Source organism: Mesoplodon bidens (assembly GCF_964165515.1).
Source record: "Mesoplodon bidens genome assembly, chromosome: 1".
Classification (NCBI taxonomy): domain Eukaryota; kingdom Metazoa; phylum Chordata; class Mammalia; order Artiodactyla; family Ziphiidae; genus Mesoplodon; species Mesoplodon bidens.
In genome coordinates this window covers 6,749,702-6,767,165 of record NC_138176.1, presented here as the reverse complement: position 1 = coordinate 6,767,165, position 17,464 = coordinate 6,749,702, and the positions used below count along the sequence as shown (strand labels likewise).

Here is a 17,464-nt window from a genome sequence, read left to right as displayed (position 1 = left end):
TTTTAAGAGTAACACCTGATTGTATTTTACTACAGCTATTATTCTTAATCTAATTAAGAATTAAGTTTTCTCTATTCTCAAGTTTTCTCATCTTCAATGCCTCTATTTTCATGGCTTCCATTTTCTTATTCAACCAATACTTGAGTGCCTACTAAGTACCTGCCCTGTGAACATGGGGGTGACACATGTGAACAGGCAGGGCTGGGTCCTGTCCTCATGGGGCATATAGTCTAGCTGAGGATGAAGTTGAGGTGTGAAACAAAGGCTCTTAATCTTATAGTCAAGTAAGTAAAAGAAGGAAAAATGGCAGGTATAGAACAGGAAAAATAAAAAGACCCTGGGACAGGTAAGTTCATAGATGAGACAAGGGCCACATCACAAAAGACTTCATATGCTATGGTAAAGAGACCATGTTTTATTTTAAGTGCCATGGGTCTAACTCACCGAGTCGTTTCTTGATCAAAATTTTTATTTTTTTTACTCTTTTTGCTTTTCTTTACAATTTTCCAAAATCTAATGTATTACTCAATTTTCTAAATATTATCTATAATTTTTCTAACACCTACCTTCAATTTTCTTAAAGTTATTACTGAGATCAAGTTCTAGGAGAGTTGGTGACAGCTGAATGTAAATGGCAGAATAGAACAGATAGTGGGGTTATGAGCAAGCTTACCAAATAGGGCAGTAAGAGAAACCAATGAACCATTTTCATGTGAAAAATTATAAGAATTATTAAAAACTAAGTAACATTTCTTGACTTTGAGTGTTTATAATTATTTTCACTTAGGTCTGGGAAAATAGGTCTCTTCTATGATCTAAGTCACAGCCAATCCTTTTTCATCTCCATTGTTTGGGGAAAGGGTTCTTTACCTACACACACACAGACTCTGCCTTTTAAAAAATTATTCTTTTAATATGACTCCCAAATTTGTTTTGACACTATTTACCAATGCATTTTTCTTGAAGAATCTGTGCTAATTTTTATTGAAAGTTTTAAAGTAATTTAATATCTATTTAATGTCTCTTCATATTCTGCAGAACAGGAAATTATTTATTATTCAAATGTTTGCAAACAGGATCAAATAGACAATCAGTAATATCTTAAAAATCCTAGAACCTAAGGATGAATATTCTATAATACTAATATCAAAAAGTTATACTTTTGTCAGTTATATTTAAAAACTAAGATATTCCCTAGTGTTGCAGATTTCTGAATCTCCCAGGAAAAACACAACCTTAATAAAGTAAACCCTGATCTCCATTATGAGAGTACAAATGCTGAAAAAATAAAGGTATTAATTCTGTCCTTTTACAGGAGCAGCTCAGCAAAAGGAGACATCTGCCTATGTGGAACCTTTGGAATGAAGCTGTAACACTAACACAAACACTCACCACACGTACTCAACACATTTACTCAGGTTTTCGCTTTGTGTCCTCTAGCTCTAGGTTTATGACAGACTTCCTAAGGTCAAGATCCGTTTAGGAGCCATCCTTGCGAAGTCTACAGTATATAGGGCTTTGCACAGATTATGTGATCAATAAATATTATCTGAAATAATAAACGATATACTTGTGAACCACGATTATAATGTCTGGAAGAAAGAAGGTTAATGAGGCATTACAAGTGAATCATAACTCTTCAGGATAAAGGGCTATTCTTTTTTTTTGGAGAATGGGATCATTAGTCCCATATTCCATGCCAATTCTATTCAAAGTGCTTGTTTGCGGCAAGATAAGGAGCTTAAACCAGAATGTAAATTAACTCACTGCTTCCTTCACTGAAGAAGTCTTGCTGTTAAACTGAAATAAACAGTATGATTAGTGCCATAGTCTATTTACATGCTGGTGCCAGCTCCTAATCTCATTGCAAACCAGTAACCGTCTGTGGACTGGCACCGGTCTGCAGACCACACTTTGAAAAGACAGGTTCTATACAACCACTAAAGTTGGACTAGTACTAATGATAACAATAATGATGATAATTCTACCAATTAGCCTTTATAGAGTGCTTACTGGGTGCCAGATGCTATAAGTACTTAAGCACTTTATATGGATTACTTCATTTAAACTCTTAAGGACCCCATGAGGGTTTACTTTATTATTTCCATTTTTTCAAATGAGGGAATTTAAGCCTTCAGAAGCTTAGTTAATTTATTCAGCTTTGAGGTGCTCATCTGTGGTGGAGCAGGTGCTGAAGTCCTGCAGTCTGATCTCAGCTTCACCCCAGGTACGTGTACAGTGTGTGCTTAACGACATCGTACCACACTGCTTCCTGACTGCATTAAAGAATGTGGGCTCCCACTGCAGCACTGTGGGGGGAAGAAATACTTGATAGTATGGGAGATGTCAGGCAGGGTGGTCTGGAAAAAATACCGTAAAACAAATAATGTGCAGTTCTTTTATGGGAAGAAAAACATAGTTGTAATCACTCACATGAATTTACAGTCAAATACCTAATATGTAAACTTTATTTCCTAGGCGTGTTATATTTTAATTTAAACAATGGACTTAACGTTAGGGGGATTTTCAGAAGATTTTACGCCTTTGCTTTCCTTTGTTTTAATTGGCTCAGAGCTCCCAAAAAGCACATCCTACTGGTTTCTAGTATCTACTTAAAACCTTTCTTGATTGTGACCGCCTGGAGGGGTGGGATAGAGAGGGTGGGAGGGAGGGAGATGCAAGAGGGAAGGGATATGGGAACAGATGTATACGTATAACTGATTTACTTTGTTATAAAGCAGAAACTAATAAAAAAAACAAAACAAAAAAACCTTTCTTGAACAAGGTAAGGTAAAAATTCAGAACTTATTTTAAAAACCTTATTTCTAGACTCCTAAAGTTGACTTTGTCTTGACTTTAAGTAAATCAAATTAATCAGCTACTTAAAAATACTCAAATGAAAAATGATTCACTTTTAACTCAATATTGGCTCATACCAAATACAGCTTGAATAACCAATGCTGCACAATGAATTTGTTAAAGAATCCTACATTCTGCTGGTGGTTTGCATCTACAGAAACACTTCCCAAGCTCAAGCAATGCTTATGTATCATAATAACATATTACTCCCCACATGTAAGTTTGTAAATCAAGGGTTTGGTTAGACTTTCAAATGGCTGGGTCACTCAGTGCTTTTCAATATTACTTTGGTGATTTTTTTAACTGAATAATATTCTAAAAACTAACATTTGAGTAAAAGCAGAGTTAGTGAAGTACGCTAAAATACTAATGTGGCTCATGTATGCAGTCAAGTTAGGTATCTGAGCAAATGGGTGGGAGCCAATCACAGCTGAAATCTAAAGAATAGGTTACTGCCGGCCTCCCCGGGGAAGTCAGCGTATTTATTGGACCTCCACCGCACACGAAGCCAACTTTGACCCATTTTTTTTAAAGACAGTATTTGCTGGAGGCATTATCATACCTCCTGGAGTTACATTTTGCTCTAAATGGAGATCATGAAAAAACCACATTTACCAGGAAGTTTTGTTCTTTGCGAACAAAGCAATGGGTAGCCGTTTTGCATCACCTTTAACAAAGTAATAATAAACTGATAAACTGTGTTGTGTGCTCTGTGGCAGGTGGAGGGAAGCCCTGGGCTGGCCAGAAAGTTCGTTCGGGGTTTCCCATAGGTGCTATGGAAAAATTCGAATGCACTTTCTGGCCAGCCCAGTGTAATCATTTCAGGGAGTGCTGGTACATGAGCCCTCTAACAGCAGGGATTCTGTTTTATTAACCTTTCCAGATTTTCAGCTCACTTTTCTGGTCCCTCCTCTTTAGTCTCCTTGTGTTCTTCCTCCGCACCCTGCTCCGCATATAAGATATCCGTGTACCCCAGAGTTCTATCCTTGACCCTCGTCTCGTTCCACACCATCTCCCTGGGGAACCTCATCACATTTTAACTTCAGTTACTGAATGCTTCATCCAAATTTCTATCTTCGTCCCAGACGTCTTTCTACAGTTCCAGACACACATGCCCAACTACTACTTATGGGACACCCCAACTCAGACGACAGGCAATTTCAGTGTTAATGTTCAGAAATGAGCCATCATCTGCCCCATTTCTTACACTCCTGAGAAAGAAAAAGATGTCCTTCCTTCTTTCCTGTTCTAGATTCAACAACTGACAGAATGATCCCCGCGCCCCACCCCCCCGCGGGGAGACGGCCCTGGCTTCTCCCTCACCTTCACCCCTCCCCACACCAACACCGCCTCTCTCAGCCGTCCCTCCTCCTGATTCCCACCAACACCGCCTTAGTAGGTTAACATTTTTTCACGGGATTATTGCAAAATCTCCAATTGTTTTCTGCACGTAATTTTGGCTCTCCATCAATGTCATTCACAGGCTGCCAGTGATCTCCTTCAAATGCAGAACTGATCATGTCACTGACTCAAGTACTTTTTATTGCCTTCAAGATAAAACCTCACTCCCAGGTTCTTTCTGATTTAGCCTGCATGTGCCTCTCCAGCCTCACTTCCTTCCATTCCCTTCTAGTAAGTTCTCTCTGCTCCAGCCACAATGAACTTGTGCCTAGAGTTGGCCTCCCATGCCTCCCTGCCTTTGCTCAAGCTCCTCCTCTGCCTAGGAAGCCCTCCTGCCCCCACATACAATACATCTGGTTATTTCCTAGTCCCTTTATGAACAGCGACTCCGGAACCAAGGAAGCACCTAACACACTATGGATGCTCAATAAATGTTTGCTGTATGCTGGAATCAATAACAGCCCTCTACATTTAATAAATTCTTTGTAATATACAAGGTATTTTCATTCATATCTATAATCACATTTACTCTATTTCTAGTCTCACAACTTGACTATTAGACAACCATTTCAGGTTTTATTATCCCCAGTTATCAATGAGGAAATAATAGCTCCTGACTTTACCAAGTTGGCAGAACTAGAAATTAATGCAATCATCCCTGACTAAAGGCTTGTCCTCTTTCTATTATTATTCAACTTAAATGATCAGTTACACACCGAAAACCCACTATGAGCTAAAAGGAATACAGAAGCAGCCTAGGTCATGGACTTAGCTCTAAAATGTTTAATCTAATCAGAGGCCAAGACCCATGCACAAAAAATGAGAAAAAACTCTACACGAAAGTAGAGAGAGAGAGAGAGAGAGAGAGAGAGAGAGAGTGTGTGTGTGTGTGTGTGTGTGTGTGTATATATATATATATATATATATATATATAAAATAGATAGCCAACAAGGACCTATTGTATAGCACAAGAAACTATACTCAATATTTTGTAATACCGGTAAGGGAAAGAATATGAAGAAGAAAAAAAATATATATATATATGTCTGAGTCACTGTGCTGTATACCTGAAACTAACATGAAACTAATACGGTATTGTAAATTAACTATATTTCAATAAAAAAATATTCTAAGAAAAAAAAGAAAGTATAGTATAGTATAGGGATAAGTGCCAAAGTGTGTAGCACCCCCAGTAGGAAAAAGAAATACCTTCAGTGGGCAGTCCCCTAACCTGGAAGACTTCCCAGATGGGAACTGGGGGTGTGGGTGGCATGGCTCTGTAGCCCGATTATACTACGAATGATTAAAAGGGCTAAGAGATGGGCATTTCTTGAGTCCAACAATTTGAGTGCAGACCATGACAGGTCTGGAGGACTGAAAGGAAAGAGCAAAGATGGAAATATAATTGTTTTCTGCCTTTGACTGAACTCCTTATGAGTTTCAGAAAGTAACAGAGAAAGAGGAAAAAGTATCCTCACTCTGGCAAAATGACAAACAAAAATCCAAAAACAAAAATGAGAAACTTCCTCTGACTTATGATAGTAAGTTTGCTAAATGGAAATAACACATTCATTTGCTTTGTTTTCTTTCCTTCTTTTTCTTTTTTAAATCATCCTACGAGGATTAAATAATGTTAACTTCCTACTGGAGTTATTTTTACTTTGAATTCTGATGTGGACAAGAGATTTAAATAAGAAAAAGAAAGGCTACTCTTACTGGCTACCTTGCTATTCCCTGTGACAGTGCTTTGGCTTGCTACATTTAGTTGAGCATCAATCAGCAAAGTAAATAATAATGTAACTATTCTATCCAGTGATGAACTTGGAAACTTTTTTAAAAATCAGGACTTCATTGTTTTTAACTTGACCACCAGTAACACCCTGAAAATGACAGTGAAAAGAAACAGAAAACAAAGTAGTAGAAAATCCCCAAAGGGACAACCAATACCTTTACCATTCATCTCAACTCCTAGGACATTAGCAACCTTCTGATCTCAGGATATTTCCTCCAATAATAAAGCATATCCTTTATCTAGAACGATTTCTCTAAAGCTCTTCTCACTCATTCAACAGACATTTAACAAGTACATTGTACTAGGGCTGGAGGAAGAGAAACTGAATGCTGTCCCTGCCTTAGACATCTTTGTACCTTCCCCTCCTCCTACTACCCCCGCCACAACCAGTCATTTCTTCCATAGGTACACTATCCCCTAAAATCCAATGTTGCTTTTCAGTTGCCAAAGTCACCTGTTACCTAAAATATTTCAGTGCAAGATTTCCTCAATGTCAAGTTCATAACTACTGATAAAATCATTCATCTATAATACAAAGTATTCACCAATGCATATCTCCATTTTTCCAACCTTAAAATCTGCATGCAACTACTAAACTCCTGAGACCTTGTTACTTTGGCACAAAGATCTACAATGTTGCTTATTCTTCTTTTTAAATACAAATGCCTAATCCTTTACTATATGGGAAATTTTAACCCTACCTCTTTTTTTTTCCTGCTAATAAAAGCCAAGTTTTCATCACTATCTTATCACATTGACTAAGATGTTATTAATGAGCACCATTATGTTTGTTTCTTGGATGAAAAGACCAGTTCATGATTTTGCTAATGATGTGAAAACTAGAGTTTGAAAAGACTGTACTACCAAAGTACTGTTGATCTTAGATGCTTTCTGTCTAAAAATCCATCCCCTGTCTCTACATAACAGGAACAGGTATTTAAGGTACCATGAAGTGCTTTCTTTCCAACCTCAATTTACTACTTTAATATTTTAGCTTATGAATTACGGATTCTGTATATATCACACTGCTTGTCGATATCCACACATAAACCTTCTTGCTTTGACAATTAATCTGAAAATGTCTCCATATAGTCTGGGAGGGGAAAGCCTAATTTGGTGGAATATAATAAATGTCCCTTTTCATCACAGGATATATGCTTCTCAGGTTCAATTAACCTCTGAATGATTCTAAGAGAAAAGTAATTCTCCTTGATGTTCCTTGTCTACAGAGTGGAAATCTCTCTAGTGGCAAAGAATGAGTAATCACTTACATGACCGCAAAAGGCCTCTTTTCATTTCCCTCGAGTACCGTCTAGAGCAGCAGGAGGAATTGATGGAGGGGCCATAATCTCCAGCATGAGTGCTAAAGCAGTCATGCCATTTTCCTCCCACCTGCACTTTCATTCTCGTCCTTTCCTTCTCTCTTCTCCATTTTTCCCTCTTCCTTACAGTTGTTTTTCTTAACCTACAGCACTCTCCCCGTGGTTTGAATTTTTACAACCTACCAGATAAAATCCCTGGTGACCCTCAAAGCTTCCTTACCTGCATCAGTGTTTTAAAAACAAATATTAGGAAAGATTACGGTGTAGGATCACGTTACACTTGTTTCACATACATATAAAGTTTTGGCACAAAACGTGTGGGCTGACGCCAAAACTCAATCGAAAACCGGGAGGGCTGAAACAAACACACACACACACACACAAACTAACTCAACCGGAAAGATCCGACTCGGGCCCACCGCCTGAAATGTGACACTTGGGATGACAGTGCAATGCGGAGCGAAGGAATTCTCCCGGGTTTCAGGATACAAGGGACACACTCGGCCAACTGCTGACGACAGAAGAGGCTCTCATCTGCTCCATGCTTCCCGCAAATGTGACACGAGTGACCCAACTCTCCCCTCCCAAGGCGGGGCCGGGGTGCAAGCCCCCAAACCCCACCCCCGCGGCCGGGGCCCCCTGCTTGGAGGGCTGGTGTGCACAGGTTCTCTCCCCCGCGCCGAGTCGCGGCTACGGGAGGTTGGGGGAGACTGCCTCCTCCGGAGCATTTTACGAGTCGGGGCGGGGTCGTCCCGGGCCCACGGGCGGGCAAAGGGCCCCAAGCGGCCGCAACAGGTGCGCCCGTGCCGCCCACCCGCCCCTCCCGCCGCTGGGCCCGACCTTTACCTGCAGCGGCGGCTCCCGAGTCCGGGGAGGGAGGCTCAGGCCCGGCCGCCCTTCCCCGCGGGGCAGGCCAAGCTCGCCGGATGCACGGACCGGCGGACCGACGGACGCCTCGGGTCACCGACGGAGGGCCAGCAGGCCCCCAGACGAAGGCCCGGGCACCGGCCCTGCCGGGGGCGCGAAGGCCTCCAGGGAGGGCGCGACCGCCCGATCAGGCCTCAGGGGCAGAGAGTCTTCAGCCGGCGACCCCGCCGCCACCCTCGCTCGGTGCCCCTGCGACGCGCGGGTCCTCGCAGCCGCCTGCGTTGCCTCGCGGTTTTTGGTCCCTCCCTCTCGCCGTCCTTCTTGCCCCTCCTCCCCCGCCCTCCGGGTTGTCAGGGCAACCGGAGAGACGCCGGCCCAGGAGGAGAGCCTTTCGGAGGGGCTGCGGCGGCGGCGGCGGCGGCGGCGGCGGCGGCGGCGGCGGCGGCGGCGGCGCGGGGGACTCGGCCCGTGGGGCCCCAGGAGCAGCTGACCATGGAGCCCCAGAGTAAGGGGGCCGGGGCGGGCGGCCGGGCCTGCCCGGAACGGGTGTGGGCGCCCTGCGCGCGGCTCCGCAGGCTTTTAATGCTTTCGACACGGAAATACGGTCTCCTCCTCGAGCTTTCTTCTCTTGGAGAGACAAGAAGGGGGCTAAATCCTGCCAAGTGTGTCCGCCGGGAGCCGCAGGGCCGTGTGAGCTCGGTAGTGTGGGCAGGAGGATGCAGCGCCGCCAGTGTGTTCCTTCCTGAAATGACCCTCAAGCAAATCCATTTCTTATTACTATTACATGGTTGTTACTTTGTTTGGTAGTTTGATTCATTAACTGTAAATAGCCATTCTGCTTCTAAAATGTCAGCAATTAAACATGCAACAAGGCTAAGTCTTGTATTTATTAGAAGAGATCCCGTCCTCTTCCCAGTAGTCGGAGATTTGAAGGAGAAAATAATTTTTGAGCTTTGTCCAAGACTGTTAAATTCGTTGCTGGAGGTTCTACGAGGTAGGCTTTGGACACACACACAAAGTTACGATTTCTTTTTCTGTTTCCCACATTGTTTGACAAATGTGGGCAGTCTGGAGTTATCAGATCTAACACAAGCTTTAACTTACTGTGTTGATTGTTGTTGTTGTTGTTATTATTATTACTACGACTACGACTACTCCTCAAACCTCTCTAGAAGGACAGTGCTCCGTCCTTCTTTCCCAAGCTAATGTTTTATTGCTCCTTTTGTTCTTAAAATAAGAACAGTGTTTTATATGGATGGACACTAGAAAGCCCTTGAACTTTTATAGAAGGATGCAGTTTGACTCTCAAAACCAAGTCGTCTTTTCTTGCACAATTTCAGAAATGGAAGTACTCAGACCAAATCCGTTCTCTGGGGGATATGCTGACATTATTAAAGTTTCCAAGAAGGTTTTTTAAAACGTTTGCCTTTCTTTTAACTCACTTGCCGAGGAGAAAACTTACAAGTTGAGAGTTAGAGTTGTTTAAGTTGCTTTTATACAGTATTCTGTCACTTGCACTTGTAACTCTCTGGATTCCACATTTTATCTAACTTATTGAAAGAAATTTACAACAATACTGAAATTTTTGTTTCATTTCAAACTGATGCCAAGGTGTGTGTGTTTTCTCTTTAGAGAAGAAATAAATCGAAGTGAAATATATCTTTTAAAACAGCAACTTTATTTCTTCAGATTTATGTTACTGTTTAAATGTGTACACTATAACTTTCAAGTCCATCAGTGGTCAGACTGTTTATCCACTCACTCGTTCGTGGTATTCATTATGCTCCAAACAGTGTCCTAAGGGTGGAGGATTGCACAATGAATAGGACCATGTTGGCTTTGGTTATCCCTGGAAAACTGAGCAGACACTTGCCCAAGAATTTCTGAAACCTCCCTGGGGTCTGAGATTGGGGAAAAAGAGATGGGCAGAAGGCTTCCGGCAGGAAGCAATAGTAGGCTTGCAGAATGACCCAGCAAAGAATGAGGGAAAGGGATTCCAGACAGAGGAAATCCCTTGGGTATAGGCCCTGAGACCTGAGAGAGCAGTGTGGGTTTGAGGCTCAGAGTTCACAGATCAGTAAAGCTGTAACTGAGAGAAGCCAGAGGGTGGAGGGGAGGAGAAAGAAAAGAGACAAGCCTGGAAAAGTGAATAGGAAGCAGATCCCAGAAGCTCTGTAAAACTGTGAGAAATTTATTACTGCTATGAATTACACATTTATATCTCATCTCATTGGATTTTAAGGTGGAAAATATTTGTTAAGGAATCTATGCCTGGGACACAACTATAAAATTATTCTTTCTCACACACTCTCAAATGCTGTTATCAATTTAATTTTAGATAGTTCAAACAATAACCATGTACGATAGGGAATTCTTTCACAGCCTAATAAGCACCATTTCGGGTGTTAGTAAATATTTAAAAGGACAAGATTAAATGATCTTTAAGGTCCCATTTAACTTGAAGATTCATACCCAACCAGATTTCACCTGAGACTCAAGTTGCTATTTTATTCTCTCAAAGGTATTGGAGAATGCCATGGCTATGATATTAACAAATGTTACAGTTATAGGGTCAACATATGTTGTTGTGCCAATGTGATCTGACATACTTTAAGCCTGGTGTGTACGTGCTACCTTTTGTTATTGAGGGGTTTCAAATAGCATTTTACAAGGGTAGTTGAGTATAGCATCCGTGACTTGATTAAAAGGAAGGCTCCTTCTTAACTGTTTTTAAGGATTAAACATATATCTAAGGACAACACCAAGGAAGCACTAGAAATAACCCCCAAGTCATTCTTATCCATTCTGTTTCCACACACTCAGTTTTCTATTACTTTTAGCAATGACCTTTGTTAACTCAGTCATTAAAATCCAATAAACATAAACTCTTCAGATCCCACAGCTGGGTCATACTCTGGCACTAGGCAGAGGGTGACAAGGGCTACCACTGTTCTACAGAATGATAGTAAGTCAATGATCCAAGAAATGACTGCTCAGGGAAAGGGCAAATTAAATAAGCTCACAACCTTGGGCTGTTCGGAATGGTTTTGGCTCTTGGCTTACACATTTACATCTTTTTTTTTTTCACATTTACATATTTAATTATTTTCTTCCTAAACTAACAACACTATTGGAAAGCTAACCCATGTATGAAATAACATAGAAAATGCACATCAAATTTCTTTTTCTTTTTTTTTTTTTTTTTGTGGTATGCAGGCCTCTCACTGCTGTGGCCTCTCCCGTTGCGGAGCACAGGCTCCGGACGTGCAGGCTCAGTGGCCATGGCTCACGGGCCCAGCCGCTCCGCGGCACGTGGGATCTTCCCAGACCGGGGCACGAACCCGTGTCCCCTGCATCGGCAGGCAGACTCTCAACCACTGCGCTACCAGGGAAGCCCTCTTTTTCTTTTTTTAAGAAAATATTTAAGTTCAACAGTACTATCTCTTCCCAAAGTTTTTAGTGAGTGACAATGCCAAGGGGTAGCTTTGGGGGTCTTTAACCCCCGCCATGATCTTCCCTAGTCCACCAAATCACCCTAAACAAACACATAATCTGAATTTTAAAGTGTGTGTATGTATCAATTGCAGCCTCAAGATAACTCCCCAGCTCCCACTTACAGCCGTATTGCCACCTGTCCCCTAAACTCTCCCTATATAAAATAATCTGGGCCTAGTTTAGGCCAGGCAGCTGTTTCTAGATACACACCTACCTTTTAAAAGAAATGCTAAATGGGATTCTAAGTTATTCCAATGACTAACAGACTGAGGCATATCCTTAAAGGAGTGAAGACTTCTTTCTCCAAACCGGTTTTCCCACTGGTCTTCCCCATATTTGAGTAGGGTTTCACCACCTTCCCAATTACTCCAGCTGGAAATCTGAGTCATCCTTAACTACTCTCTTTTACTCGCCACCCCTCCTACTCACCCCACCCACCAGAATGCATGTTTATTTTATTTTATTTTTTATATATCTTTATTGGAGTATAATTGCTTTACAATGGTGTGTTAGTTTCTGCTGTACAAAAAAGTGAATCAGCTATACATATACATATATCCCCGTATCTCCTCCCTCTTGCGTCTCCCTCCCACCCTCCCTATCCCACCCTTCTAGGTGGTCACAAAGCATCAAGCTGATCTCCCAGTGCTATGCAGCTGCTTCCCACTAGCCATCCTTTTTACATGAGGTAGTGTATATATGTCCATGCCACTCTCTCACTTCATTCCAGCTTCCCCTTCCTCCCTTGTGTCCTCAAGTCCATTCTCTATGTCTGCATCTTTATTCCTGCCCTGCCACTAGGTTCATCAGTACCGTTTTTTTAGATTCCATATATGTGTGTTAACATACAGTATTTGGTTTTCTCTTTCTGACTTACTTCACTCTGTAGGACAGACTCTAGGTCCACCCACCTTATTCCAAATAACTCAATTTATGGCTGAGTAATATTCCATTGTATATATGTGCCACATCTTCTTTATCCATTCATCTGTCGATGGACACTTAGGTTACTTCCATGTCCTGGCTATTGTACATAGTGCTGCAGTGAACATTGGGGTGCATGTGTCTTTTTTTTTTTTTTTTTTTTTTTTTTTTGTGGTACGTGGGCCTCTCACTGTTGTGGCCTCTCCCGTTGCGGAGCACAGGCTCCGGACGCGCAGGCTCAGCAGCCATGGCTCACGGGCCCAGCCGCTCCACGGCATGTGGGATCTTCCCGGACCGGGGCACGAACCCGCGTTCTCTGCATCGGCAGGCGGACTCTCAACCACTGCGCCACCAGGGAAGCCCGCATGTGTCTTTTTGAATTATGGTTTTCTCAGGGTATATGCCCAGTAGTGGGATTGCTGGGTCGTATGGTAGTTCTATTTTTAGTTTTTTAAGGAACCTCCATACTGTTCTCCATAGTGGCTATATCAATTTACATTCCCACCAACAGTGCAAGAGGGTTCCCTTTTCTCCACACCCTCTCCAGCATTTATTTTTTTTTTTTTTTTTTTTTTTTTTTTTTTTTTTTTTTTTCTTTTTGCGGTAAGCGGGCCTCTCACTGTTGTGGCCTCTCCCGTTGCGGAGCACAGGCTCCGGACGCGCAGGCCCAGCGGCCATGGCTCACGGGCCCAGCCGCTCCGCGGCATATGGGATCCTCCCAGACCGGGGCACGAACCCGTATCCCCTGCATCGGCAGGCGGACTCTCAATCACTGCGCCACCAGGGAGGCCCTCCAGCATTTATTGTTTGTAGATTTTTTGATGATGGCCATTCTGACTGGTGTGAGGTGATACCTCATTGTGGTTTTGATTTGCATTTCTCTAATGATTAGTGTTACTGAGCATCTTTTCATGTGTTTGTTGGCAGTCTGTATGTCTACTTTGGAGAAATGAAATAGGAAGAATAGAAATAGGAAGACCTATTTAGGTCTTCTGCCCATTTTTGGATTGGGTTGTTTGTTTTTTTGATATTGAGCTGCATGAACTGCTTGTATATTTTGGAGATTAATCCTTTGTCAGTTGCTTCATTTGCAAATATTTTCTCCCATTCTGAGGGTGTTTTCATCTTGTTTATGGTTTTGTTTGCATGCAAAAGCTTTTAAGTTTCATTAGGTTCCATTTGTTTATTTTATTTCCATTACTCTAGGAGGTGGGTCAAAAAGGATCTTTCTGTGATTTATGTCATAGAGTGTTCTGCCTATGTTTTCTCTAAGAGTTTTATAGTGTCTGGCCTTACATTTAGGTCTTTTCTCCATTTTGAGTTTATTTTTGTGTATCATGTCAGGCAGTATTTATTTCACCTTCAGAATACACCCCAAATGTACGTCTTTCTCTCCCTCCCTGCTGTAATCACTGGTACTCTAAGCCACCATCTTGACTAAACCATGACAGGAGGCTCTGCTGATTTCTGCATGCCCTTTCCCCCAGCTGTGCTCACCTGTGCTCAGAATACACAGGTCATATCAAAAAGCCCTCCAGGGTTCTTGTCTAGCTTCTTCTTCAAACCACCGTGTACATGATCCTGGATACATTATGCCTCAGGCATATTGGTCTTTTAGTCCCTTAAACATCTCAAGCTCCTTTCAGGACTGCAGGTCTTTGCACAAGGTTCTTCCTCTACCAGGGATGCTCCTCCATCCTGCTCTGGCAGGTCTGATTCAATGTCCTCTGGTTTCAGCCTAAACGTCACTCTTGCTGAGTGAGCTCTGACTCCCTACAGAGGGTTGGGCCCCTCTCTATGTTATTCCTATCTCTGCTATGATCACAATCTGTAATTCTTTTGTTAGTTTTCAAAATCTGTTTTCTCCACCGGCATGTAGGGTGGTAGAAGAGGGCCCTGTCTGCCATTCTGTCTCCAGTGCTTAACATGGAATAAGCCCCAAACAAGCATTTATTGAATGGATGGCACTGCTGTTAACACCTGGGTGCCTTATTTAATTTTATTTCCTTAAGAGCATTGCAGTGTGCTTAAAAAGAAAACCATTTTACTCTATAACAGAAAGGGCTGTGCTCCAGTGAAATTGAAGTACCTCTTGTGGAGTACACTTTGGGTAAAGTTCATTTAAATCACGTGCTTATAAATGTTAGGTGAATTACAAGTATGGCATTCCTTTTTCTTCACTACTTTAAAAGAGGTGTTTTGGGCTTCCCTGGTGGCGCAGTGGTTGAGAGTCTGCCTGCCAATGCAGGAGACACGGGTTCGAGCCCTGGTCCGGGAAGATCCCACATGCCGCGGAGCAACTAAGCCCGTGAACCACAACTACTGAGCCTGCGCTCTAGAGCCTGCAAGCCAAACTACTGAACCCGTGCGCTGCAACTACTGAAGCCCACATGCCCTAGAGCCTGTGCTCTGCAGCAAGAGAAGCCACCACAATGAGAAGCCCACGCACTGCAACAGAGTGGCCCCCGCTGCCCGCAGCTAGGGAAAGCCCACGTGTGGCAACAAAGACCCAACGCAGCCATAAAAATAAATAAATAAAAATATAAATTAAAAAAAAAATAAAAATAAATCTATTAATAAAATGGTAAACTAATTTTAAAAAATGTCTGTGTAACAATTTTTTGTCAAGTAGTCTTAGTCTCTAAAGAATATTAATTCTATCAATTAGGTTATAATTCAAAGGTTATTATTAAGAAATAAAGGCTTATATAAATAAAGTTTAAAACTTAAAAAAAATTCAAAGCAACACCTTTTAAATAGCTGTAGTTTAAAATCCCCATCAAACTACTAAAGTTCAGTGCAGTCCTGACCTTGGGATGCTCAGCCCGCAGGGCGGGGCAAACCAACTTTATAGGTGCAGCTGTGTCTCACCAGAAGCTCAGCATTATCTCCAGACCAAGTCTATACCTGATAACTTGGATTTCACCTCCTCTTGACAGGAAAAGGAAGCACTACTATAGCCTACTTGGTCTGGGGAACCTGCCCAGACACGCCCAGGAACCAAACTAACCCAACCAGTTTACTGCAGGGGCTTTGTGCCTAAGCATCACCCAAGAATGGCCTGAATGACTCATTAAGTACAGAAGGTGGTGCAAAGTCATTAACAAGCAAACAACTCACACCAGTGTTCTGTGCATTTCCCTGCTCACAGCGCTGGGGCAAGCCAGGGGCAAAACTGGAGATGCTTATTCTTGGGACCCTGCAGAACTCTGGGGACATTTCTCTCCTGAGCGGCAGAAAGAAACGAGGAGGCATTCCTTGCTTTCAGATTCCTTTAGCTGTGACCCGCCCCCTTCCAGGTTGTCAGGGACCCTTCCCTGGCCTCACCTTCTTGGGAGGGTCCTCTCATTCTCATACTCTCTTGCCTGCTTGTTTCTGCCTGGAACCTACTCACTGCCCATCCATGTATCCATCCTTTCAAACATCTCTATAACGTTACCATCTCTTAAAAATGTTGCCTGTTTACCCTCCTCCAACCCAAATCAGAGTTAATTTCTCCCTTGGAGTCACTGTGTCTGCATTTTGTTACTACTTTTATTATTCTAACACGTTGTAATTGATATATATTTATATGTTCAACCCTCCCATTAGAAGTTAACTTGAAATGGATTAAGGGCTTAAGTGTAAGACCTGAAACTATAAAACTAGAAGAAAACATAGGGAAAGAGCTCCTTGACATAGATCTTGGCAATGGTTTCTTGGATATGACACTAAAAAGCACAAGCAACAGAAGCAAAAATCAGCAAGTGATTAGTTTGGCTACATTAAACTAATAAGCTTCTGTACAGAAAAAGAAACAATCAACAAAATGGAAAGGCAACCTAAGGCAAAGAAAATATTTGCAAACCATCGGGTCGGTGAGGGGCTGATATCCAAAATATATGAGGAACTCATACAACTTAATAACAGAAAAGCAAACAATCCATTTAAAAAATGGACAGCGGACCTGAATAGACATTTTCCCAAGGAAGATATACAAATGATCAACACATGAAATGATGTAGAGCACATGAAAATGTGCTCCACATCACTGATCATCAGGGAAACGCGAATCAAAACCACAATGAGATACCACCTGACACCTGTCAGAACGGCTGTTATCAAAAAGACAACCCTCAGAATGGGAGAAAATATTTGCAAATGAAGCAACTGACAAAGGATTCATCTCCAAGATTTACAAGCAGCTCCTGCAGCTCAATAACAAAAAAACAAACAACCCAATCCAAAAATGGGCAGAAGACCTAAATAGACATTTCTCCAAAGAAGATATACAGATTGCCAACAAACACATGAAAGAAGGCTCAACATCATTAATCATTAGAGAAATACAAATCAAAACGACAATGAGATATCATCTCACACCAGTCAGAATGGCCATCATCAAAAAATCTAGGGCTTCCCTGGTGGCGCAGTGGTTGAGAGTCCGCCTGCCGATGCAGAGGACACGGGTTTGTGCCCCAGTCTGGGAATATCCCACATGCCGCGGAGCGGCTGGGCCCGTGAGCCATGGCTGCTGAGCCTGCGCATCCGGAGCCTGTGCTCCGCAACGGGAGAGGCCACAACAGTGAGAGGCCCACGTACCGCCAAAAAAAAAAAAAGAGTCATGTACCAAAATGTTCATTGCAGCTCTATGTACAATAGCCAGGACATGGAAGCAACCTAAGTTCCATCATCGGATGAATGGTTAAAGAAGATGTGGCACATACATACAATGGAATATTACTCAGCCATAAAAAGAAACGAAACTGAGTTATTTGTAGTGAGGTGGATGGACCTAGAGTCTGTCATACAGAGTGAAGTAAGT

At 42.3% G+C, this 17,464-nt stretch overlaps 2 protein-coding genes across 5 annotated transcripts in view; one reads left to right on the top strand and one right to left on the bottom strand.

The window, feature by feature from the left end:
* DHX32 (DEAH-box helicase 32 (putative)) overlaps nucleotides 1–8,541 on the bottom strand; it is a 54,211-nt gene extending 45,670 nt beyond the window's left edge. For all 4 annotated transcript variants that reach the window (XM_081251403.1, XM_081251401.1, XM_081251404.1 and 1 more), the window contains exon 1: nucleotides 8,221–8,541. The gene's annotated coding sequence lies outside the window, so the exon portion shown is untranslated. The remainder of the gene's footprint in view (nucleotides 1–8,220) is intronic.
* Nucleotides 8,542–8,675: 134 nt separating this feature from the next.
* The window catches only part of FANK1 (fibronectin type III and ankyrin repeat domains 1), a 118,758-nt gene continuing 109,969 nt past the window's right edge, over nucleotides 8,676–17,464 (top strand). The window contains 1 exon segment of the mRNA XM_081234109.1: nucleotides 8,676–8,746. Within this exon segment, the coding sequence (XP_081090235.1) occupies nucleotides 8,734–8,746 (13 nt within the window). The 5' untranslated portion in view covers nucleotides 8,676–8,733.